A 27,251-nucleotide genomic window follows, 5' to 3' on the forward strand; every position below is an offset into this window, starting at 1 on the left:
GGTGCCTTTAACTTCTTCTCTTTTTTGAATTACATATTAATGAAAATTTTATCAAAATATTAAAAAAATAATAATAAAAAGAAGGGTAAATTATACTTTGCCCCTTTAAAGTTTCACCCGTTTCCCACTTTGGCCCTTTAAGTTTTATTTTTTTCACTTTAGCCCTTCATGTTTGAAACCCTTCCCACTTTACTCCTAGACTAATTTTCATCCAAAAAACTAACGGAATCTGCCATGCCAGCAACACATCAGCTTCATGTCAATTTCAAAATTTAAGTTTCTTCTCCCATTTTGGACCCTTAAGTTTAAGATGTTTCCTATATTAACCCTTTAACTATATGATCTTTATTAAATTACACCAACTTATGGAGGGAATTTTTCTCGCCAGAACTAAGGGATATCTTATTTATACAAGGTCAAATTATGTAGTTTTTAAAAAAATTTATAATAATTTAAAAATATTTAGATGCACAAAATTTAAATATTTGTGAATAAAATTTTAAAAAATTCACTAAAGATGCAAAAAAATAAAAAATAGAAAACAAAAAAAATTTGGAATTTAACAATTGGGATGAAAGGTCAAAATCAATCATATCCATATCTCTAACCTGTCATGCAAATCATAAGCACAATAAAGTATGCTACTGTTTGTCCAACAAAAACAAAGGTACCCAATTCCAAACAACGCACCAAACCTTAAAATATATCTAAGTCTGAAAAAGCTAAGTAAGAAAAACAAACAAATCATGGCTGATTGGATTTAGGGCCCCACTGGCATAGCCCATTGACAATATACATTCTTTTAACAATAGGAGGTCTCAAGGATGGCATGGGTTGTGTAGTCCTCATTGGTAACCATGCTGCAGGTGCTATAAATTGTGTAGGAGATGGACCTCTAAATAATGTAGGAGCAAGATTTCTAACTGAAGTTGAAACAGAGCCTCTAATTAGAGCAAGTCCTCTCAATGGAGTTGGGCCTCTAACTGTTACAAATCCTCTTACTAATGCAGAACCTCTGACAATTGCATTCCTTCTAACTTCAGGTGATGATGCTTGCATAAAACCTAGTAGAGCTAAATTGATGTTAGAGCTAATTGAGTTCTGTTGTGAATTGTTTGTTTGTTGCTCGCATTGTTGCTTCACATAAACCAATTGTTAAAAACTATTAAACAATGTTAGAAAATATTAAACCATATTAGAAAATATTATACCTTGTCTCTGGCATTTTTTTTTCTACTTTCCTCTTGTGCACTTTGTTTCAGATTTGCATGTTCTCTTGTTGTGACCTGAGTTCCCACACTTGTGCATTTCAATGATGTTTGGTATTTCCTCAACTTGGTAAGCTGCTTAGGTTGGTCATCTAGTTCTCTTATCCTAACCTTTTTTGGCCTTCCAAGCTTTATAGAATACTTAGGTGGCTTAATTTTTGGAAGACCTGTTTTGAGCCACATGTCTTGCCCATTCATTGGATATATAATGTGGTTATATGCTCTCAAGTATGTATCCTTTCTATACCAATGATCCTCAAAAGCTTCTGGTTCCTCATAAAAATTCCATATTACTGCCACTGCATGTATACATGGGATCCTAATCAAATCCCATCTCCTATATAAACAAGTTTTAGCATCCAAATCAACCACATATTGGGCCCCAAAAATCCCTCCTACTTCAAACATTCTCTGACCAGCCAATGAAGGAATGTAGGAGCTGGATTCAAGTTTGTTCTTCTCTAAAATCTTATGAATTTTAGGCTCAATATCATCATCTCACTTCACAACCAATTCTCTCTTCATTCTCATCCTTTCCATCAAATAAACTCTAACTCTCTCCAACATTGTTAAAATAGGCATTCCTCTAGCATGAACTATTTTAGCATTAAAGGACTCACACAAGTTATTGCATAACATGTCACACTCAGTGAATGTCCTAAAGTGTGACCTACACTAATACATTGGTGGCTTTTTAGCTAACCACTTAAAAGCCTCCTCATCAAAATCTTGAAGCTCTTTTATAAGAGCTTGAAACCTAGCCATGTGACTTGCTTTTGATATATCCCACATCCAATCTTTAAGTGCCTTAACAGTGTGACCAGCACCTTTGAAGTTGTTGTGCAAATGCCTAAAACAATACCTATGTCCACACCTGGTAGAAACTTTGCAATTGCAACCTCTAACCCCTGTATAAAACACGAAACAAATCTCAAAATCCATTATGTCAAAGTGTGTTATGTAAACAAAAAAAGTACAAAACTTACCTTCTGCTTGTCTGTAATTAAGGTATACTTTTGTTGCTCTATTATACTAACATCTTGGATCAAACTCCAAATAAACCGCTTCTAGCTGCTGGTGCACTCCACTTCAACCATGGCATATAGAATAGGAAAAATTTGGTTATTGGCATCAATGCCAATAGTTGTGAGCAATTGGCTCCCATGTGGCCCCTTCAAGTGACACCTATCAAGTCCAATTACAAGCCTGCATCCCTTCATGAATCCCCTCTTGCATGGTTCAAAACAAATATAAAATTTTTCAAACATATCGTCTTCCCCCCCTTTAATTGAAGCATTTAAGTTTACAAAGATTGTGGTGCCTGGATTACTTCTCTTCACTTCTTCACAATAGTCCTATATTTTACCAAATTGATCTGACACATCCCCATTGATCATTTTAAGTGCCTTGGCCCTTGCTCTATAAACTTGACTAGAAGACACCTTACAATTATAGTCAAACTTGATTTTCTCCATGAAAGATTTTACTGACTAGTTTGGATTAATTTTCAACTCTTCTTTAAAAATCCCTGCCAACCACCTAACATTCACACTTCCATTAGTGAATATCCTTCTACATGAGTGGTTAGACATGTATGACTTCACTTGCATTATATTCTCTTCATTTAAAGATGCAAAAATCATCCACTTATACCCTTTGTTTTGACACTTGGCCCTTACCCTATCTCCTTCATTCTTTACTATTTTAATATTCCTCCATTGAATAATTGCATGTTGTCTGATAGCGTCTCTGAATTGTGTTGCAGACCTAAAAAGCATGCCTATAGCTTGAAATCAGGATCCTTCATTCTTGACTTTAGTTTGAAAATAGGAAACTTAGGCTTCTTAACTGTCTTTCCAGCTTCATCAAATGACTCATCTAGGCTTTCAAAGCCATCTGCTGAGTTATAATCATCGTATGAGAAACCCACAACTAGGTCTGGTACATTTTTTGGTACAATTACTTTATCTTGCTTAGTGGCATTGTTTAGTCGACTCCATTCCTCATCCTTGTTCACATTCAAGTCAAATAAGACATCATCATCACTCAAGGTATATTCAAATTCAGAAAATTCAAATTCAGAAAATTCATCATACACACTGTCTTCATCATCCTCTTCATAATTAAGATCACTAGTGTTATGCCCCCTTTCATTATTATCCACATGTTCAATCTCTACATCAGATAAGGCTGTTTGACTAATAGAATCAGGATCTGTAATTACATATAAACAAAGCAAAAATATTAAAGAGACTACAAGACAAGCACAATGGGGACCACTTTTGAAAAAAAGTGTTACAGAACTATACACACAAGCAAAACAATAAAAAATCCAACAATATTTGTCAGATTATAGGGACCCATTACCTAAAAAATTACCACAAATAGTTGTCAAACAAATTTCCCATTAAAAAAATTAGAAACATGGAAACCCTACACAAAAACCCATAACAAATTCTCCATTAAGAAATTAGGAACCTAAAGAAGTCACAAAAATGCATAACAAAATCTCCATTAAAAATTACAGACATGAAAAATGGACAAAAACCCATAAATTCCTAATCAGAAATTTAAAAATGAAAAACAAACAGAAATCCATCTAATATCTTGTAAAAATACACAAACCAAACCTTAATCATGATTATAGACAAATATTATAACCCTAATATATAAACACAACAAAAAGCAAAAAATACTTATTGTAATGGGGTATTTCGACTCTTTCTTCAACAGTCCCTGCCATTGCTGCCCTCAAAATAAAGAATTCGAATTGTTGATGATTTTTTCTTTGATCGGGGTTTGATTCACTCCTTCAATCTCAATTTTGACCCTTCATCTTCTTTTTCTCTCATTCTCTTTTCTTTACTTGGGTTTGAGGCAAATAAACCCTAAAACAATTGGGGGTTCCCTACATGTGCATAGCACGTGTACAATTTTTTTTTAAAAAAATAATTTTTCATTCTTATTTTATAGGTAAGTTGCTGACATGGCAGATTCTGTTAGTTTTTTTAGATGGAAGTTAGTCTAGGAATGAAGTGGAAAGGATTTCAAATATGAAAAGTCAAAGTAGAAAAAATAAAACTTAAAGGGCCAAAGTGAAAAACGGGTGAAACTTTGGCAAAGTGTAATTTGCCCTAAAAAGAACACGCTAAAGTAAACTTGTGATATGCTTGAGGGATAGTTTTTATTTTAATCTAATTTTTAGAAATTTCTTTTTAAAAAATGGAATGTGTTGTGGTCAATGATGTTTTCGAAATATTAACAAATAAACATACGATTTTCAACGTTTTTATTGTAAATTAACAATGAATAATTGTAACAAAATTAGGATAAATGATTCAAATTACATTTAAGATAAAATATATAAATATTGCTTACTCAATTTAAAAAAAATATAGTTTTTCTTAGGGAAAATTATGAATAGATCATTCTATCGGTTTTATTTAGAGTTATAATCTATTAAAAGATTGTTTGTTGGTTGCAATCCTTGAGATTTCAAACTTTAAAAGCATAGATAAATTTTTGACATAAACGGTCAAAAATATCTTAAGAATTTCAAAAATAATTAGTACTTTTCTTTCTGCTCTCTTTTTCTCTATACTCTCTAGAACGACATGTCTCAACCGCCATCCAAGACGTCATCAAAATCATCATTGCTATTATTGATTTCAGTTTCCACCAATCTCTCAACCTCTACCGAGTCTCCGTTGCTCGCATTTCTTGCCATTTGCATTTGCATTTGCATTTGCATTTCCATCATGATTTCAAACCTCATCGGTCTAGATATAGACTATTGTGTGTTGTTTGTCACTCATATACATCATATATGTATATAAATATACGTATATATGTTATCTAAAATATTTTAATGTTTTGTTTTCTCTGTAGTAACACACTTTGCCACAAAATTACTATTTTTTTCTATCTTATCTTTTTTGTTCTTGTCTCTTGATTTGATTGATATAAAATGCAAAAACTATAGAGGTAATTACAAATTTTGATAAAAACAACATCATAGTGAAATTCAACTGAGATAAATTTCTCATAGTATAATTTCAATTTTGCAATTTTAGTAATAAATTTTGAAATTTCACTGTTCAAAAGAAATTTCATTGATATAAAGACAGTGAAATTCCACTAACTAATGGCTATGACCACGGTTAGATTTCATAGTTTTTTTTTTCAAAAGTTTATATTCATCATGAATTTTATTTAATAGACCTCAACAATTCCATTAAAAAAATAATTTTTTTTTATTAAAAATGGTTTTTAAATAGAAAGTTATTAAATTTTTATGTTTTCAAAAGTTTCAAAAAGTAAAGGGTGTTGAACTACTAAAGCGTTACAACAAAGGGCATTTTGGTTGGAATTTGTTATGCAAAATATGAGAGGACAAGAACTAGTAAGTATTTTCTTTGTATCGGCATACTAGTATAAACTTATAGCAAACTCGCTAATAAATATCCCCAATTTCTTGTATCACCACTTTTATGTAAAATGGAAAAGGTCTCGCTTAAGGGATTGGATTTTAAAATTGCCTAGAACTAGTTGACTCAACTCAACCTTTATTCCAGTATTTCTTAGCCATAGCCCAATCATTTTGAGCATTATCATAGTCTATGCCAAACTCATTAGCAATTGACACACTTATGTATTTATTAATTAAATTTAATTAAAATAATTATTTCACAACACATTGTTGGGCCCGAGAGGAGTTATGGATGTTAGAATAGAGAAAACGGTGAATACAAATTTGAATGAGGGAGAGGTGGAAAGCAATGGGCCTAATGGTGAGTGAGACATTGGTAAGGAAGAGGCGATGGATTTCAATAAGGGAATGGCTGGGACACGGACGGAACTAGCTTCTCGACTTTTGCGAATAATATTATTTATCATAGAACTTTAAATATATATATATATATATACATATATCATTTTATATATAAAATGGTCTCCAGTATAAAAAATGTACGTGTCACTCTTCTTCTATACTAAATTCTTTTTTTATTTTACATATAAAAAATATATATATATGTATATATGTTCATCATATTAGAAATTGCTTATCTGGTATTTAACTTTTTTTTTATGTATATATAATTTATATATCATATATATATATGTGTGTGTGTTTTGTGTATACAGTGAAAACAAATTATTTTTCTTTTGGCCTCTCTGATAATGAAATCTTAGTTCCGTCCCTGATTGGGAACAACACCAAGTGGCGACGAGCCTGATGGTGGAAATGAGAAGGAGGTGATTCGAGTAAAGTGATGAAAAAGGAGTATGATGAGTGACGTATTTAAAAGAGGTCAAAATAAGACTGTTGATTGCTTATGAGCTCGTTTGGAATGTGAATTGATTTTTTGATCTTTTAGTTATTTTAATTTAGGGCTAAAAAGTCTAGTTTGTAATAGGTTTTTTCGATTTTTTGACTTTTATGATAAAAAAATGAAATGATTATGAATTGAATGTGACATTTTATCATATTTTACTAAAATAGCCTATTATGTAGAAATAATTTATTTTATCTTATATTACTATTTTAGCCTAAATATTTTTCCCAAACAAGCTATATGTTGCCAATGCTGATGGTTGATGTGCTGGTTATAAAATTATAATGAATATTATTTAAAAACAATAAGAAATAACAACTTAAACTTAATAGATGGCTAAGATTAATAGATGGCTTTCCGTTAGTCAAATTAATAGATGGCTAAGATTAAACTAAAAATAAAAAATTTAAACTTAAATTAAAAAAATTTGAAGCATTGGGTTTAATTTGACTCCAGACTTAAACTTGTATTTTTCTATAATTTTTTCAAAATTTTAAAAATTTTAGAATGATGTAATGAGAAGGTGAGTAAGCATTGTGTTTTTTTTGCTATCAAAAGCCCGGAAATTCATCAATAAGAGCAATCCAGGCACAGAGAGAGAGAGAGAGGGAGAGAGAGAGAAATGGACGATCAGGATCTGGAGGTGGAGAAGGCTCGATTGATCAGCTTAGCCCTCGAGTTTGGATTCGACGAAGAATCTGCCATTAAGTGCTTAGATCGTTTTGTTAATCTTTACGGTATATTCTTTCAATCTTTACGAACCAAATCATCAAACCCTAGAACAGCAATTTGTATAATTATGTTTATGAATGCACATTTTTGTCAAATTATTTGTTTCAAATTCTGAGGTATTCTAGTTCGTTATTGCTTGGGATTAGTTCAATTTGGTTTCGTTTTGAGCAGTTTTTAAGTTGCATATGCTATCAAGTTACAAGTACAACTGTAGTTTCAAATTACTCTGGTTAACAATTCTCTTTTGCTTGTTAATTGTTTGGTTGCTGAGAAAATCTAGGGAAAGGAAACCTAATTAGTTGATACACACATTTTGTACTAGAAGGGTACCACGCTCTATGGCTGTACCATACCTTACGGGATTTTGTTTTAGCCTAATGACAGTTTCATGAAAAATTTCAAAATGTTAGTTAAATTTTCAAGAATTGTGCCGAGTGGCATTTTGGTTTTCTTTTCATAGGCTACATATACTCACAAAACTTCATGTCAAACAGAGTCAGAGTTATGTGTAGGATTTATATAATAGAATAGATGAGGTTTTGTTTTGGTTTTCATAAGCTCACAAACTCACTGCAATGGAGCCTTTAATTGAATCAGTTGGTTCAAGGGCTGTGGTTTTTGTATTTTGTAGTCACAATATAATGGGGAATCAAATAGCCATTAATTAGAACCTTATTTATTTTTTATTTTATATAAATTTCCTTTAAAGGGAGTCCATATTTGCCAGAAAAACGTCAGCCCCTAGAGATAGCATCTCCACTTGAGCAACCATAAGAAGCGACTCTAGGAGCATAACACACGTGACACAAATATTCAAAGGGGACATTGTCTCATCAACCAACATGGAAATCACCTTAAGTGTAGTCATTCACATTGGATCAGAATCTTGTATGAGAATAATGGTGCATTAACTTCTTCAAAATTGTTTTTTTTGTTTAATTCTCCGTTCTAAGAGACCAAAATGAAAGGCACGAGGTTTTCCGTGAGGAATCTACCACGACCTAATAGAAGCTGGTGATTTCATGATAGCTCATGTATATTTTTTTACTCTACGGAGTTGCAAGGACACTTGTAAAAACAAGAGAATCATTGTTGATTAGCTAGTATATGCGAAGGCACCATCACGACATACTATTTGTCTAGTTATTGATGTTTTCATTTTAGTAAGCAACATATAAAAACATGTATTGTTAATAGTTGAACAAAACTATCATACATAGTATGATTGGGGTTCCTCGTTCAAAGCATACATTCCATGAAGTGGCTAGTGTGCTCCCTCTCCTTGCTCAAACCTTGCTTTAAGTCGCACTAGCGACTCCTGAAAGCAACCCACACTGGCTTCTGCTTGGCCTAGCCTATTATGCGTGTCTAGTGGGGTGGTGCATGTATCCAGGTTTACCCAATCAGACGTAGTATAGTTGGGGTTCAAAAAAACATAATGTTAAATGTGTGCAAGACAGAAGTACATGGAACTAGATTGAAACCCCTCAGCTAAAAAGCTAAAAAAAAAAAAAAAAAAAAAAAATTGTCCCTCATTAAAAAATATGAACCAGTGACCAAGAAGAGACCTAGCCTGTCATATTTTTATCAAAATTAAGTAGAATGTCTAATAAATGTGGTTGAATTTAAAAATTCTCATGTGCACAATGACATTATTGTATTGAAAGAAAGCACATGTCTAGTGTCTGGACACATTTTAGAATTAGAATATGATGAACTTAATGATAAATGTATCTCCAGTTGCATGCCAATAAAAATGAAATGAGAAGAGATAGTTGGAACTGAACTGCCTCAAACATTACTTGCTTATGGCAACTTGAAAGCCAAAGTCAAGTATGCAATGAGTAGGACCAAAATTATGCATGTGGTGCCACTGTATTGTGTAAGCAATAAGCATAACAACATCCATACACGAATTGAGATATTGCATGTAGCAGTATGATAGTTTTTCTTCAGTAGTGCTCAAACAACACCTGGGACACCTGTGATGAAAAAATTCTGTAAGTAACAAGAGAAATTCATCACAAAATAACTACAATCAAAACAATTAGCATAACTAGCCTCACATCTATCTAGTGATTATTTCTTTTGTTGTAATCTACTCATTTTTATTTTAGTATGTTTTAATTTTAAGAATGCACATGGTTTTATTATTATTTTCTCAACCTAGTTCAAGTAGTGGCAGCCATGCCAGTGACCTAAGTAGCATAGACAAGGACATGCAGACATAATGATTTTTAAAAAATATGCAGGACTTGATATGCCTGAGACATTTAAAAAAAATTGGATAGTTTATTCAAAATGAAAAAAAAAGCAACATGATACGAATTAAAATGAAAAAGCCATATATTTGATACATTAAATATCAATATAACATTCACGTAACAATTGCATTCTAAAGAATGTGAAACAATTATAAAAATTGAAATATACATGATGTGTTCATCTTATAAATGTTTCAAAACATATTTTCAGTGCACAAATTGTATTTTGAAGAATGCAGAACGTGTTATTATGGAGAGATTCATCACATATCATGTTCAGAATGTTCAAGAAGTGTCGCCTAAGTGTTTCGATATTATGAATATAAAATTTTAATTAAGATATGTTGAAAAAGTGTCTTACACGATTTTAGGAGTGCCCCATTGTGTCAGTGTCCGGCACGACATGCTTCCACCATAGAAGTGTTCATGCTTCTTGGCTAATGACACAACACAAGCAACAAGTAATTGTACTGAATTTACCTACTTTTTGCCGTACCATCTGCAAGTATGATGTAGTTTCTTTAATAAGCTTGACTTTACTTGGAAAGTAACCTAGCTCAATAGTGTGTGCTAGGTGGCTTTTAGTTTGGAAACCATGCTAACAATATAGGCAAGAAATTAACAATGCCCCCATATCGGCGACATATTAGGAAGTGGTTTCTCTTATAAGCTTCGTCCAGTCACTCGGAATTGCCAAGCTCAGTAGTGTGGGCTTGTAACCTAAACAAGTGGTCAGATAAGTCATTGCCATAGGATCTTAACAACCACAATATGTAGCCATTGTTTTGTAAAAGAAACAATAAAAAATATAAATTAGAAAATTGAAAAGTAAAGAAAATAATGTGTCCTAAATGTGGCCCAGTTTTTACATAATCACCCCTCTTGAAAAAAAATAAAATAAATAAAAGGTTAAAAAAACTACTTAGTTTGATACTTGAAAAATTAGTTAAGTAATACCTAAAAAACCTACGAATATTCCATTTCATTTTTAAGTTTAGTTTATGATGGTAATTGATGCAGAACAAATGAAAATATAAGAGGCAACAATCCAGTTACTTATTTTATTATTTTATAACATTTCCATTGAAAGTATTTGTAGAAATTTAATGTATAAAGAGAAATAGAGAATTGTATTATTGATTGATATAATGTTATTGATATTACAATGATTCATGATTCCTATATATAGAAGAGGGTGAGTGTGTAGTAGGTAAGGAGTAGGTGAAGTGGAGGTGGTAGTGGTGTAGTGGGTTAGGTTTAGTGGAGTAGGTGAGGTGGTAGTGGTGTAGTGGGTTAGGTTTAGTGGAGTAGGTTTAAGTGGGTGAAGTAGGTGGAGAGTAGGTGGATTTTAACAGCCCCCCGCAAACTCAAGGGGGATAGGAACTAACCAACTTGAGTTTGAAGAGAGTAACAATACAAGAAAATACATAAAAATAAAAAAGGATAGGAGACACTGTATGGTCGTGTCAGACCGTTGGTGAAGACACTGTATGGGGTGTCATAACGTTGTAGAGGACACTGTATGGTGGTGTCAGACCGATGTAGAAGACAGTTTATGGGGTCATGTCGGACCGTTGAAGGAGACAATGTTGTGACAGTTTACGGAGTCTTGCTGGACCCTTGTAGAAACTAACCGGAATCAATGTCGGGACAGTTTACAGAGTCTTGTCGGACCCTTGTAGAAACTAACCGGAATCTATGTCGGGACAGTTTACAGAGTCTTGTCGGACCCATAAAGGAGCTAACCGGAATCAATGTCGGGACAGTTTACAGAGTCTTGTCGGACCCCTAAAAAGTCGCACCCTCAAAAGGTGTGTCCAATCTATCAAAAGGCGTGCCATCAAAAGGCGTGCCCAAGTCATAAAAAGGTGTGCCGGACATGATGGCGAGGCACGTGAGTGCCTTGGCTGGCGCGCCCGTTTGTCGTTTGGCGTCAAGTGGCGCGCGATACGCGTGGCTGCCTCGGCTATTTAACCAAGACGGAGGCTGAGGCTGAGGCAAAAGCTGAGACAGAAAAACTGAGAGAAACCTCTGAAAAATTCTTCCTTTGCTGAGAGAGAAACTCTGTAATACGCTGTAACACTCTGTTGCCCAGAAAATGGCTTCGTCTTCCCGTGGGCTGCTCACTCTCTTTCCCGACCTCAATGAGTCAACAAGAGAGAGAACTGGTGCGGTGGCCAGTGAACCTCAACCAAACACCTCTGTGTTTGCTCCATTGAACTTTCCGATGCGGTCAGTGGAGCAAAAAATGGCGGTGCAGTCGGATGTGGAGGCCAATCAGTATACCTTGAAGTCATGTGTGGAAACCATGACTGCGGTTACAAATTTGTCGAACCGGCTGCAGAGTAGGACAAATGAGGTGCAGCAGTTAAACGCCCAACTGGCTCTGCTCCAACGCATGTATAAGGATGCGCGAGCAGAGATAAGTGTGCTAAAGGCGGAAAACAAGGAGCTGAAGCGGAAGGCCAGTTTTATGTTCCGATTTGGAGGGCCGCCATATGCTGTAGTGGAGGAGCAGGGTGGAGTGAATGTGCTCGGTGGTGTGGGAAACACGGAGGCAACACCGGCAAGGGCCGTCCAGGACGGAGGCAAGAAGAAGAGACCTGCAGCAGAGTAGAGAAGAAAAATCCCACTGTGGGTGTTGGGTGTGTTGTGGTGGTTTGTTTGTTTGTTTGTTTGTTTGTTTGTTTTTTTTTTTTTTTTTTTTGTGTAAAATTGTGATCGGGGTTGATCCTGACATGAATAAAATAAGTGTGTTTGGCAAACTTGAATGGTAGGTGTGGTAATGCAGAAAAATCAACTGGAATGAATTTTTTTTTTTTTTTTTTTTTTTGTGAAAATAATAATAATATTAATATGGGTATCATGGAGTGGGCGGTGGTACAAAAAATATTGTGTAGAAAAAGAGGGAGATGGTGGAAAAGGGAGGCCACTCATGTTATTAAAATAAATTAAGGCATGTGTTTTCATCATAAGAAGTGAGTTGGTGATAAAATAAAAGAAAAGAAAAGAAAATAAAAAGAAAGTTGGGTGGTGGAAAATTATTGTTTAGACAGAGAGAAGGCATGTGAGGTGTAAAGTGGAGGACAAAATAAAAGAAAAAAGGTGAGAAATGTGATGATTTCTGTCCCTTCGCACAAAAACAGTACTACTACCACTCTGTATACCATTTGTTGCCGAATTTCAATTCACTGTGATTTCGAGGAGAGAGATTGAGGCTGTGAAGATGATGCCATCGACAACCAATGGTACTACAATGCCAAATACCGAGCAAACTTTCCGCCTAAATTGGGCAACCTTCAGCGCAGGTGCGGCGCCGCCAGCAAGAGTAGGGCGGAAGCAGCGGAAGCTTAAGGGGCCAGAGGCGGCAGCCCGTATTCCGACAGTGACGCACCTTCTCATGTAAGAAGAGAGCATGTACTACCACCACAACCCAGATCATGAGACCAACAATAGTCAACAACAGCAGATTCAAGCCCAGCAATACTCAGATTACTATGCATTTAGAGGCCATGAGGTGTACCAAACACCATTCAAGGAGGGGAAGAAAAGAGGGCTGAGAAGCTTGATCAGAAGCAGGTTGGCCATAGGAAGTCCATTGATACATTTGGACAGAGGACTTCACAGTATAGAGGTGTCACAAGGCATAGATGGACTGGTAGATATGAAGCCCATCTATGGGACAACAGTTGTAAGAAAGTTGGAAGATGCAGGAAAGTGAAGGTATGTGTACAAAATTCCAGCGGGCAGCGAAGGCAAGGTTGCCGGCCGGCTGCCCGCCGGTGAGAAAACAAAATACGGGCCTAAATCTTATGGCTCTGATACCATGTAGAAATTTAATGTATAAAGAGAAATAGAGAATTGTATTATTGATTGATATAATGTTATTGATATTACAATGATTCATGATTCCTATATATAGAAGAGGGTGAGTGTGTAGTAGGTAAGGAGTAGGTGAAGTGGAGGTGGTAGTGGTGTAGTGGGTTAGGTTTAGTGGAGTAGGTTTAAGTGGGTGAAGTAGGTGGAGAGTAGGTGGATTTTAACAGTATTTTACCCTTTTTAAAACAAAGATGCAAGGTTTTAGTTTTACCCTTTAATTTGACTTCAGTTTTCGCAACCTTGTTGAGGATATAGGCGACGCATAAATTGTACTTAATTTTCCTACAACAGCAGCATATTGTAATATAATTCTCTTAAAGCTCGATTCAGCTCATTTGAAAATTGTCAAGCTCAATAACTTGCCTTTGTGACCTAAATGGGTTTCAGTTTTTGCAACCATGCTATCAATATTGGCAACAAATAAACCCATACCCATGCTTATTTATTTGTTTGTTTTTATTGTTTCCTACATCAACAATATAGAGTTGTAACCTAAATGGGTTTTGGTTTCCGCAACCTTGTTATCAATCTCGGCAACAAGTAAAACATACCAAAACTTTTTGTTGTTTCCCATATCGACAACATATCAGGGTATTATTTTTTTAATAAGCTTTTCTCACTTGAAAATTGTTGTGCTCAATAGCATGTGCTTCTAATTTGAGCAGGGGCATTGCTAAGTTGTATGTCACAATTAGCCATATGTCGACAACCACAGTCACATCTAAAAAGGAAAAAGGAAAAAGAAAAAAGGAGATTAAAAAATCAACGAAAAAAATGAAAAAAAAAAGAACAAAAAATAAAAAACTGTGATTGAAAAGGTTTACAATTTTAAATATCATTGAAAAGGATAAATAACAAGAAGTTAGGTAGGAAAAACATAATGACTTGACTCTAGAGCAATACCTGAAAGAGGAAAAATAACTTAAGCAATACCTTAATAACCTACTTACTATTTCTTCTGGTGATTAACTAATGGTGACAATTGACGCAAAACAAATAATTTTTTTAAGAGAGAACACTTTAGTGGCTTCTTTTTCAAATTTTTTATTTATTTTTATTTTTTTCATTTTGTTGTTTTTTTCTCATCTCTATCCAAGTAATGGTGACAACGGTGAGTTGGTGACAACTGACAAATGATACAAAAGAAATACAAATTTTGAGAGATAACACTTGAGCTACTTTTTTTTCAATTTTATTTTTTTCTTTTGTTGCTTTCCACTCATCTCTATCCTAGTATCTTACCTTTTTCTTGTTTTAAGAAATAAAGATGGTTTTATTGTAAATTTCCTTGACCCAGTTTATGCATTAGCAACTTTGCTAACGATATAGGCAACAATGACTTGTATCGGATTTTCCTATTTCAGTCCATAACATTAACATGTAGTCATATATAGCTCATATTATGAATATCATTATTTTTTTTTAGAAATTTTATTTGATAAAACAAAAACTGGCTGCAATAGAACATAATAGGGAGCTAGAAGGCAGTTTTTTTTTTTTTTGGCATTCCCAAATATAAAAAGAAATTAGAGATTCACTTAACTTAAATTTGGATTGTTTTCTGTGGTTTCTCTGCAACTAAGCTTAAGGTTGGATTATTACTAAAACCAAATAACTTTTGCAACTGGAGTTGGCAAATGTGAGCTGTCGACGAGTTATTTCCAAGATTTTATGGTTATGACATGTAAAACCAAGCTATATACTGAATGAGAAGTTATGTTTCAATCATGACTGTTTCAACAAGTTAGGAGGTCTAATTTTTATAGCAACATTGTTTTCTACATGGACAAACTGAATAAATACTCTCACCCTTATGAAAGGGATCAGAATAAAACCTGTTACATCTATCAAAATAAAAAAATTCAGAAAAGGAAATCGAAATTTAGGAAAGCTTCTGTTTAAACTGCGCTAGGTGATAAAGGTGGAATCTTGGCTTTCCGTAAACATGAAGAATTTATTGTCATCTAGTTCTAACAATAATTGTTGTCATCATTTTTTTTTGTGAAGGTGATGACGGTCAGGATTTTATCAGTGTGGAGCTCTGTGGTGATGATTTTCTTGCAGCACTGGCTGAATCTATGCAAGACAGTGAGGATTGGGATGATTTACAAGCCATGGAATCAGAGGCTTGCGGAACTTTGGCTGCCATATTTAATAAGGATATTCTGAACAATTATGAAGAAGAAAACAATGACAAAGCAAGAAGCTATCTCCATGTCATAGAAGATTCTTCAGATGGTGAAGACCTAGATTTCATAATTCCAAGCAAAAAGGATGTTGGATCTACCCCTTCCTCGTGTACTAGTAGAAGTGTTCATGACCTAACTCAAAGTTCACATAGGCATCCATCAAAATCTGTGGTAGGAATTCTTGTTATGAACATTTCCAACTTCTTTCTCCTTTTTCTTGTGGACTGTGAAGGCAGTGTTTTTTTTTAATTATGCATCTGGTATTCTACTGCAGCTAAATAACATGTTAAAATTAAAAGAATTAAAAAAAAAGTTTTTGAGGACAAATGAAGTCATATACACATATTTACACGGTACATCTAACTTTTCAGTATATAAGCAATAAGCTTAGAGATTTTCTGCTTGTTCCTTTTTTGATCCTACATTATTCCATGTGCTGAAACTTTTGTTTTTGGTGAAGGGTTGTAAGAGAGGCATCACTCAAGATTCAATTTGCAATAAAATAACAGGCTCCAGGATATCAAAAGATAAACAGCGAACTCTCAGTTATGAAGAATTACAGACTTTGGATGACATTGAATTGGCAAATGTTGTAATATTTGGTAATCGGACTTTTCGGCCCTTGCAGCATCAGGCTTGTAAAACATCTCTGGCAAAGCAGGATTGCTTTATTCTTATGCCCACTGGAGGTGGTAAAAGTCTATGTTATCAGGTAAGGTTTTTTTCCTTATATAGTTGATCAGTAGTGTCACCAAAAAACACTTGCACCTTACTGATTTATGTTTTGGAATGCACGTTCCGAAACACGGTAAACTTTTGATTTAACACAATGAATCTAGCAATTCAAAGTGGTTCCAAAAATATTTTTCAATATAAACCTTCAAAGTTATCTTAGGAGGAAAAACAAATCAAATAGGGCAAATTTCACTTTACCCTCTTGTGGTTTGGCCCATATGCGGATCACCTCCCTATCTTTAGAAAATAACCACATCGTAGGTGCAAAAGCGGGGGTGGTGGAACGATGGCATATAGAAGCTTCTAAGGTTGGAAGCGCCTATGGTAATATGTATATATTTATATATAAAATATATAAATATATTCTAATATTTATTTTTTTCCTGCTTAGTTGTAATATATTTGTTAAAATATGAATTATTATTGGAGATTGACGTCAACTATAAATTATCTTTGTTAGTATAGATAAATATTATGTAAATAGAAAGTGTTAGAATAAGCTTGGGTTATTTTTCTTTTGTTTCTTCGAAATTTTTATGTTTGAGAGATTCTATTGTAACATGATCAATTTAAATAAGAAAAGAAATATTTTATTGGATGTCTGTAAAGAAGACTTCTTTAGAAGTATCTTAAATTCTAATAGTTTAGTCTAGATAAGTCTATCTTGTACCACATTTGAGAGAATGCGGTGTTCCTGATCCCAGTCCATGTACTGAAATATTCACGTTCTAGGTAACATAGAGCTGATGTTTTCCTGGCTATGTTATGTGGATGAGCTGCCACAATATCTAGAGATCACTGTTGACTTTGTGTAATTTTTTAAATTGGTGTTTTTTTAAGCCCGTTACATGAGGCTGAATAACTTGGACCTCAATGGGTCACAGTGAAAGCTTGGTGTTTTGTGAGTGCTTGATTATTCTAAAGCTGTCTTTTAGTTTTTCACTATTTGCTCAATCAAATTTAATAATTTGACAACCTTCATATGGTAATTCATATTGTACAGCTTACAGCTACTATGCAACCAGGTGTTACAGTTGTTGTATCGCCCCTACTTTCCCTCATCCAGGATCAGATAATTACACTAAACCTCAAGTTTGGAATACCAGCAACCTTCTTGAATTCTCAACAAACTGCTTCTCAAGCAGCTGCTGTCCTTCAAGAGTTAAGGCAAGGTTCAATTCTTTTCTATACTTGAGTCTATTAGGATAATCCTTTTTGTTGTTTAACTCCTCTACCGGAAACTACAAACAAGAAATTATTTCTGGAGAGTTCTTGCAATTTTTCATTTTCTAGAGATTTGTTTGTGGGATCATTTTGTCTTGTACACTCAAAATTGTTCAAGAGAAAGTTATTTTTGCACATTGTTTGTTGTTAGGAAAGAATTTACATTTATGTTTTGTTTTATGTTTTTAGGAAAGATAAACCTTCATGCAAGCTATTGTATGTTACTCCTGAAAGGATTGCTGGAAATGCATCATTTCTGGAGATCCTAAAATGTCTGCATCGAAAGGTGAGCCTTTTAAGTTTAAGCTCAATATATCAAATCCTTGCAGGTTTTTGTTGTAGATTATGCTGATTAAGAGAAGACTTGGTACATAAATCACAGGGACAACTAGCCGGTTTTGTTGTTGATGAAGCACACTGCGTGAGGTATGCCCTTTCTCCAATATATTTCTGTAGATTTGTTATACTTGATGTGAAGATGAAATATTGATTGGACAGCACGGTTCCCTTTCTCAAGAAACACTATTCGCATACTTTATTTTTATTTTTATGACCCAATACAATATTCTTTGTCTCATCAATATGTGAATATTCCAACATTTGGCCACAACATAGTGCAAGGCTGAGCTTTTCATTGAATCTCATGTTATGCCCCGTCTAAAAGGTGGAACAATTGGTTGATTGGTTTGACCATAGTAGCTACCTCGGGATATGGGGAGGGAGTCTAAATCCAATTAATGAGAGAAGGACAGAATAAAAGGTGGGAACCCACAGCCACTGGTGACAGCAAGCAGTAGGATTTAAGGATACATTTGGGAAAAACACTACAATGAAGTTGATGGTGCAAGGCCAAGTGATGATGGTGGTTTATTTTGAGAATAATTTTGCAGTTGTTTTTCATTATTCACCTTATTTTTTTTTGTAATTTTTTGTTGCGCTAGTCAATTACATTTTTGTGAGCAGAGAGAAAACATTTATAATATTGAAGTCACTAATCGATTTGGAAACTATGGTCATCATGGTCGTAACTGGTAATTAATGAGAGTTCATCCATGCGCGATCCATATGATTCTTTAAAATCTTTAACTATTCTTAACAAGTGGCTTCCACTATTTTAATCATTTCTATGCTTTCCAGCCAATGGGGACATGATTTTCGTCCAGATTACAGGGGTTTAGGATGTCTTAAGCAGAATTTTCCAGATGTTCCAGTGATGGCTTTAACTGCCACTGCAACAGCGTCAGTTCGTCAGGTAAGATGATTGCAACAGTTTATCTTCCTTCCAGAATTTGATGACAGGTTGCGTTTCCTTGACCATTATGGATCCTCTGCAGGACATCTTAAATGCTTTAAGAATCCCACGTGCTCTTGTCCTTGAGACAAGCTTTGATAGACCAAACTTAAAGTATGAAGTGATTGGCAAGACCAATGAATCATTGAAGCAGCTTGGAAAGCTTCTGATGGATCGTTTTAAGAATTTGAGTGGAATTGTGTATTGCCTTTCGAAAAATGAATGTGTGGAGGTCTCAAATTTTTTGAACTCGAAATGTAAGATAAAAACAGTGTATTACCATGCTGGTTTAGCAGCTAAGCAGAGGGTTGCTGTTCAGAAGAAATGGCATACGGGAGAGGTCCACGTTGTGTGCGCTACAATTGCTTTTGGGATGGGGATAGACAAACCTGATGTTGTAAGTCCACATTAACTCTGCAGTGTCTCTGTTTGTGTAAATTGCTAGAGTAATCCATCTGAAATTTGCTTAACTGACATTGTCGTGGACATCGTATCTTTTGTCCACTACATGGACTATAATTTTTTTTCCTCATAATTGCTTCATTAATGTGTAGCAAATTGTGACATGACTTGATTCTAATATTTTTTTCAGTCATTTTGCTAAAGATAACCATTATAATGGCTTCTATCTTTATCATTTCCTTTTTTGAAAATCTTATTTATGAACAGAGGTTAATTAAGATTCAATGGGAAAAAATTTCACACTATGAAATGAAAGAGAAGAAAACTAATTTATACCATTGCAAATAATGGAAGAGTAGCTGTTACAGTGGCTGTTAAAAACCACCTACTCTCCACCTACTTCACCCACTTAAACCTACTCCACTAAACCTAACCCACTAACCACTACCACCTCACCTACTCCACTAAACCTAACCCACTACACCACTACCACCTCCACTTCACCTACTCCTTACCTACTACACACTCACCCTCTTCTATATATAGGAATCATGAATCATTGTAATAGATATCAATAAACATCAATCAATAATACATAAATTTTTACATGGTATCAGAGCAAGGTTAAGACCTTAGTATTTCTCGTTTCACCGGCGGGCGGCAACCTCGCCTTGCCGCCCGCCGGACCTCAACCTATTCCGCTTATTTTCTACACATACCTTGACTTCTTCAACATTTTCTTACACCCCTCCTCCGCTATGTCGGCGGCGGCACCCGCATCATCGTCTAGCCTCTATCGCCGTTCACCTCGCCTCTCACATATCCGTGGTTGTACTCTTACTCGTCGTCGTCGTTGGCGTTTCTGGCGCTGCTTTTCTGCTCGTCACTGCTGTTTTTTTTTCCCGATTTGCTCTCTCTCTCTTAGCCATGGATTTGGGTGTGGGGTGTAGAGCTGTGGGTCTGTTGTTGGTAGCCATGTTTGCTGGCTTGAAAGTTTCAATGGCAGCAGTGTACAAGGTTGGGGACTCCGCTGGTTGAACCATCATTGGGAATATTGATTACAAGGCCTGGGCTGCTTCCAAGACGTTTCATGTTGGAGATGTCATCATTTTCGAATACAATTTTCAATGTCACGTGTTGCAAGTGCCCCACAAAGAATACCAAGCCTGCAGAAGTGTAAGACAGTAACATGCATCTTCACATACAGCTTGGGTAATGTGTAACTATCAAAAGCACAAGCTTCTTGGACATCCCTCTCTCTCTCTCTCTCCATGGACCCAACATCATCATCATGCACCCACTCTATCTCCCTCTCTCTCATCTTTTCCCACTTTCAAACCCACTTTAATCATATCTCTCCTTTCTCTTAATTTATTTCATCCACGTTCTTTCACCCTTTTCTTTTATTTTAATATATATATATATATTTTATTATAATATATTTTCCCTATCCCTTGTTAGTAAGCATCACCCGTTTTCCATTCTCTTATTATTATTTATTTTATATTCCACCAAAAAAAAAAAAAAATCACACTGCTGTTTTTTCTTATCACCCATCCACAAATATTTTTCTCTATTTTCTTTATCCATTATTTTCTTTTATTTTATTTTTCTTATTAAACAAAACAACACCACAACATAACACAATACATCAATTTTATTCATATCAGGGGATCAACCCCGATCACACTTTTACATCAAAAAAAAAAAAAAAAAAAAAAAAACCCACACAAACAAAAACAAAACTACCACACCCACAGTGGGATTTTTCTTCTCTACTCAGCCGCCGGTCTTTTCTTCTTGCCTCCGTCCTGGGTGGTCCTTGCCGGTCCGGCCTCCGTGCTTCCTAGACCACCAAGCAAGTTTCCTCCTCCCTGCTCCTCCACTACAGCATATGGCGGACCTCCAAATCGGAACATCACGGTGGCCTTCCGCTTCAGCTCCTTATTTTCCGCCTTTAGCACACTTAACTCTGCTCGCGCATCCTTATACATGCGTTGGAGCAGAGCCAGTTGGGCGTTTAACTGCTGCACCTCATTTGTCCTACTCTGCAGCCGGTTCGACAAATTTGTAACCGCAGTCATGGTTTCCACACATGACTTCAATGTATACTGATTGGCCTCCACATCCGACTGCACTGCCATTCTTTGCTCCACCGACCGCATCGGAAAGTTCAACGGAGCAAAACCAGAGGTGTTTGGTTGAGGTTCACGGGCCTCCGCACCAGTTATCTCTCTTGTTGACTCGTTGAGGTCGGGAAAGAGAGTGAGTAGACCACGAGATGAAGAGGCCATATTCTGGGTAGCTGAACGGGAAGAAGAGGCCATGTTTTTTGGGTTGTTGAGTGTTTCAGCGAAATAGCAATTTCAGACTGATAATGTTCGGAAGGGGAGTGTTTCAAGATTTGCAGCTCTTAGAGGCAATCTCTCAGAAAAACGAATATCTCTCTCAGAAAATGAAGAGTTTTTCAGAAGTTTTTTCCCAGGTTTTTTTGTCTTCGCTTCTGCCTCAAGCACAGCCTCCGCATTGGTTTATATCGACACTGACGACGCGGCCGACACGCCACTCTGTCGCTCACGTGCCTCGCCGCGTCTCCGGCTCACCTTTTGATGGCTCGACGCTTTCTGTCGGGCACGACTTTTGATGAAGTGGGCGCGCCTTTTGAGGGCGCAACTTTTGATGGCACGTCTTTTTATGGATTGAGCACGCATTTTGATGGCACGTCTTTTTATGGATTGGGCACGCATTTTGATGGCACGCCTTTTGAAAGATTGGGCACACCTTTTGAGGGTGCGACATTGATTCCGGTTAGCTCCTTCATGGGTCCGACAAGACTCTGTAAACTATCTCGACATTGATTCCGGTTAGCTCCTTTATGGGTCCGACAAGACTCTGTAAACTGTCCCGACATTAATTCCGGTTAGCTCCTTTATGGGTCCGACAAGACTCTGTAAACTGTCCCGACATTGATTCCGGTTAGCTCCTTTATGGGTCCGACAAGACTCTGTAAACTGTCCCAACATTGATTCCGGTTAGTTTCTACAAGGGTCCAGCAAGACTCCGTAAACTGTCACAACAACTGTCACAACAGTGTCTGTTACAACGGTCCGACATGACCCCGTAAACTGTCTTCTACATCGGTCCGACATGACCCCATAAACTGTCTTCTACATCGGTCTGACACGACCACACAGTGTCTGCTACAACGGTCCGACATGACCCCATAAACTGTCTTCTACATCGGTCTGACACCGCCATCCAGTGTCCTCTACACCGTTATGACACCACCATACAGTGTCCTCTACATGGTTATGACACCCCCATACAGTGTCCTCTACAACGTTATGACACCACCATCCAGTGTCTTCACCAATGGTCTGACACGACCATACGGTGTCTCTTATCCTCTTTTATTTTTATGTATTTTCTTGTTTTGTTACTCTCTCCAAACTCAAGTTGGTTAGTTCCGATCCCCCTTGAGTTTGCGGGGGGCTGTTAAAAACCACCTACTCTCCACCTACTTCACCCACTTAAACCTACTCCACTAAACCTAACCCACTACACCACTACCACCTCACCTACTCCACTAAACCTAACCCACTACACCACTACCACCTCCACTTCACCTACTCTCCACCTACTTCACCCACTTAAACCTACTCCACTAAACCTAACCCACTACACCACTACCACCTCACCTACTCCACTAAACCTAACCCACTACACCACTACCACCTCCACTTCACCTACTCCTTACCTACTACACACTCACCCTCTTCTATATATAGGAATCATGAATCATTGTAATAGATATCAATAAACATCAATCAATAATACATAAATTTTTACAGTGGCAACTACTGTAGAATAGGCCATTATATATATCTTGCCTTTATTTTTGCATAATGCATATTTTAGCCTTGATTTGTTTTTTGGTTCTTTACTGGGTGCAATTTCAATCTTGTTTTTGGAATGAACAATTTTCACTTTAAGAGTTTCTTGAATGAAAACTAAAATCATGAATTAATTTCATATTTGCAGCGTTTTGTTGTCCATAATACCATGTCAAAATCAATTGAAAGCTATTATCAAGAATCTGGAAGGGCAGGAAGAGACAATCTTCCTGCAGTATGCATTGTTCTATACCAGAAGAAAGATTTTAGTCGAGTTGTATGTATGTTACGAAGCGGGCAAGGGTACAAAAGCCAAAGCTTTCAGACAGCCATGGCACAAGCTCGGAAAATGCAACAATACTGTGAACTTAAGGTAAGTCAATTCATGTTCCCGAAATTCAAATCATTAGATTCATTATGTAGTCCAGCACAGAAGTTCCAGTCCTTTTATTGCAGAAACTAACCATAGAAGTGCTTGTTGAATTTCTGTGACTCCACAGGGTGAATGTCGTAGACAGACCTTACTGGAACACTTCGGAGAGTCCTTTGACAGAAATGCTTGCAAATATGGTTCTAATTCTTGTGATAACTGCCTCAAATCTTCCTCATGAGAATGAAGGTATGATCACACTCTTTGGACATAGAGTACCCCAAACACCAATCTTCCTCAGGGGCTGTGCCTCAAACCCATTATTGTTTGGGGCAGCTCAGTTTTATTTACTCCATGGCTATTTGGAAATAGCAGTAGTCTGAAACCCGTTATTTTTTGGGCACGGCTCAATTTTATTTACTCCATTAACTTTTTTTGGAAATAACAGTAGCGAAGTTGTTATCTTCTTGACCCGTTGTGCTGGTAGTTTTAGTTGCCCGTTAAGGTGGACATAACTATTCTTTTTCCTCCAACTAAAATAGGCCTCAGCATAGAAATGCTTAAACTTCAGTTGTTTTAGTAGTTGCAGTAACGTAACTTTATCTTTATGAAGATGACAATATATGTTTTTCTTTTTGGGCACAGGATCAAGAGATTGAATTGAACCACATCTAATTTGAATTTGAGCGCATTGAGTTGAGCTTTTACTAGGACTGAACTTGCTCTGAATGCAAAGTTTAATTATTAATTTGGATCACTTTTCATTGGTGCAAATCATTGGTCTTTGTTGTTGCACTTGCACCTGCCCAAACCAAGCAGTTTGTATGACTATTTATTGGGTTTTGAGTTGTAAACTAGTCATGTTTTGGAGTGCGAAATCCTAGTCAGTCAAAAAGCGAGCAATGTGTAGCTGATTGAAAAATATGATTTGTAAACCATTTCCAAATAATTGGGATGAGGATCTGAAGCAGTTCAGAGTCAGTTTTGATTCCATGGAGATGATGTAAACCTAGGTTATAAATTTCCCCTCTTTATACTCTTGCATCCTCATGAGGATTCATAATTAATCAAAATATTGGTTGAGTAATGGGTAGCCAATAAGATATCATTTGGGGCGTTTCTTCTACTTATATACTCAAAATAGCCCATGTAAACTTTCAATGCAAGACTGGATCATTACAATTAGGGTTGTGTTTTGCATATTTGCGCACTGTTAACTCTGCCCAACTTTTTGTCTCTTTTTATTTTTTTTAATTTATAATTTTTTCAACTCATTACCTTATGAAGCATTACACACATTGACATTAACCTTAATGGTGTGTTTGGTTGGAGGATTTGGGAAGGGAATTGGAAAGGAAAAGGGAAAAGGTGTGTGAAACTATGTGAAATATATACATATTTTATTCACATTTCACTTACCTTTTCCATTTCTCTTTCCAAATCCCTCCCCAAATCTCCCAACCAAACACAGCATAAGGGTATGTTTGGATAAGAATTTGAGGAGAGATTTTTGGAGAGAAAGGTCATAGAAAGGGAAAAGTGAATGAGATACAAGCTAAATTTTGTTCACTATTCTCTTCTTTTTTTATTTCTCCTTTCAAATCGGTTTTCAAATTTTTATTCTAAACACAATCTAAGCAGGTCTATCTTCACCATGCCAACCATGTGTTTCACACAATTGGTTTCCAGTCAATGACATTGACTTTTTTGATAAACTTAGATAGTCATAGAAGAGTTTAGAAAATTTTTACATAGGCACGTGCAAGTAGTACCAGCATTAGAGGAAGATAAACACTTCTTTCTGCCAATCATGATTGACAATCCAATAATTTAGTCATGTCAATAGTTTGGTTATACAGTATCTTGAGCTTCATGATGAATTCTCTAGGGTTCCGTTTGTTTTTAGAGATAGAATGGAAGGGATTAATAGTGAGGGGATTGATAGTGAGGAATTGTTAAATTATTTTTATATAAAATAATAAAACAAATAAAAAAATATAAAAAATTAAACATTAATATTTTAAAAAAATTCCCAATATATAAAAAATAAAAAAAATAAATTTTTTTTTATCCCGTCACTATTTTTCTACTACCATCTCTATCTTCTCCTTACTAATCCTCCTTTCAAGTGGACTACTAATACCAAGGGATTAATAGTCCCTTCCACATCTCTCAAAACAAACATCCCATTAATAATACCAAGGGATTAGTAATTCCAATTCCTTCCCTATAACCCCAAACAAATAGGACTAGGAGTTGTGATTGAAGGCATGGATTTTAATTCACAAACTGAATTCAAATCCAACCTTTCTTATGTTAGTTCAATTTTCAGTTGAAACCTATAAACAACATATTTTCAACTCGAGGTATTCATTCCAACTATTTGTGAAACTCAATTCTGTTTGATTGTGGTTTTGTTTTCATTTGTGTTTTGTATTTTTGGAAACAAAAATAATGTAAAGTTTGAAAACACCAATCATTTTCATTTGTGTGAACAGTTTTCTAAAATTTAAAAACAATTCTTTGGTATTTCTTCAAAGGTAGAGGTGAGTTGCTTTTAGAAAAATTCCCAAAAATAATTTACAAGAAAACCACTCATTAAGGGGTGGTTTGGAAAGTGGGTTGACTTTTTGGCTATTTTAGTTTGGGACTAAAAAGTTTGGTTTGGGAAGGGTTTTTGACTTTTTGACTTTTTTGTGAAAAAAAAAATATAATGATTATGGATTAAATGTGATGTTTTGTTTTATTAGGTTAATTTTTTTTTTTTTTTTTGTGGCTATTTTAGCCAAAAAAAAAAACCTCTAGCCCAACTTGCCAAACCATGCCTAATAATGTTTGAGAAAATCTTCCAAAATTTTATTTCAAAATGGTTTTGAAAAAAAAAAAAGAAAAAAAAAGAACTAGTTGAGAAGGTAGGTTTATAAAAATCTTCTAAAGAAAACTAAAGGGCAAGTAGATTGATCTTTATAAATATAAAAGCTGATTTATGTGTTTCTATTTACATCACAAAGTTATCTTATTACAACATCTATTTCTTATTTGTTATTACAATTGTCCCTATCTAAAAGTATCACTAAAACCTTAAACCTTAACATTTTAAAACCCCAATTTCTCAATCTCCTCAACCACTTTAACCTTAAACTTTACAAGTGTCCTAGCTTCCTTTACTAGCTGTCACCCTCTACTCCTCTCATTGATGTCGTCGTCGTCGTCGTCGTACTCTTGCCACCCACCCTAGTCCTTCTCGTTTTCTGCTTACTACTTGTTACCCCCTTGCCATTCCCTTGCTAGTGATACCTAACCCCTCTCCCCTTTCCCGCCCACCACTTGTTATTCCCTTGCCACCCACGCGAAATCCCCTCACCACCCGTGAAAGAGAATTTAAGGATGAAGAGATGGGTGTAGAAAAAAGATTGAAATTATAAAAAGAAAAAATATTTTTAAATTTTTTTTGGATGGAATGAGAGGGGGTGTAATGTGTCCAAGCTCCCATGATTTATTAGAATCATGGAGGGAGCGAGTGAATGTAGTGAAGAAGATTAATGAGATTTGAAAGATGATAATGTGATGGGGTCCCCCAAGTGAATTCAATTGTCTCATGAAAAGTGACAAGCCCATATGCACAAGATTTTGAAAATTTCTACATCAGACAAATCCTCCTGAGGCCC

General features: G+C 35.7%; 1 protein-coding gene and 2 long non-coding RNA genes across 3 annotated transcripts; 1 reads left to right on the forward strand and 2 right to left on the reverse strand.

Moving 5' to 3' along the window:
• Positions 1-678: 678 nt before the first annotated feature.
• LOC145790493 (uncharacterized) lies at positions 679-3,366 on the reverse strand. The gene is made up of 2 exons (XR_014329242.1): positions 2,255-3,366; positions 679-2,176 (listed from the first exon to the last, which is right to left on the reverse strand). It is a non-coding gene; the product is annotated as an uncharacterized LOC145790493 (long non-coding RNA).
• Positions 3,367-7,033: 3,667 nt separating this feature from the next.
• On the forward strand, positions 7,034-24,670 carry RECQI1 (RECQ helicase l1). Its single transcript, XM_082868402.1, has 11 exons — positions 7,034-7,341; positions 15,487-15,839; positions 16,129-16,380; positions 17,407-17,575; positions 17,822-17,913; positions 18,010-18,053; positions 18,765-18,879; positions 18,962-19,315; positions 23,362-23,586; positions 23,714-23,832; positions 24,229-24,670. The coding sequence occupies exons 1-10, from the start codon at positions 7,227-7,229 to the stop codon at positions 23,822-23,824; spliced, it is 1,830 nt and encodes a 609-aa protein (XP_082724528.1). The 5' UTR covers positions 7,034-7,226; the 3' UTR covers positions 23,825-23,832; positions 24,229-24,670.
• Positions 22,902-23,142, reverse strand: LOC145790494 (uncharacterized). The gene is made up of 2 exons (XR_014329243.1): positions 23,019-23,142; positions 22,902-22,976 (listed from the first exon to the last, which is right to left on the reverse strand). It is a non-coding gene; the product is annotated as an uncharacterized LOC145790494 (long non-coding RNA).
• Positions 24,671-27,251: the final 2,581 nt, after the last annotated feature.

Source organism: Camellia sinensis, chromosome 5 (assembly GCF_055761805.1).
Source record: "Camellia sinensis isolate YWXY chromosome 5, ASM5576180v1, whole genome shotgun sequence".
Lineage (NCBI taxonomy): Eukaryota > Viridiplantae > Streptophyta > Magnoliopsida > Ericales > Theaceae > Camellia > Camellia sinensis.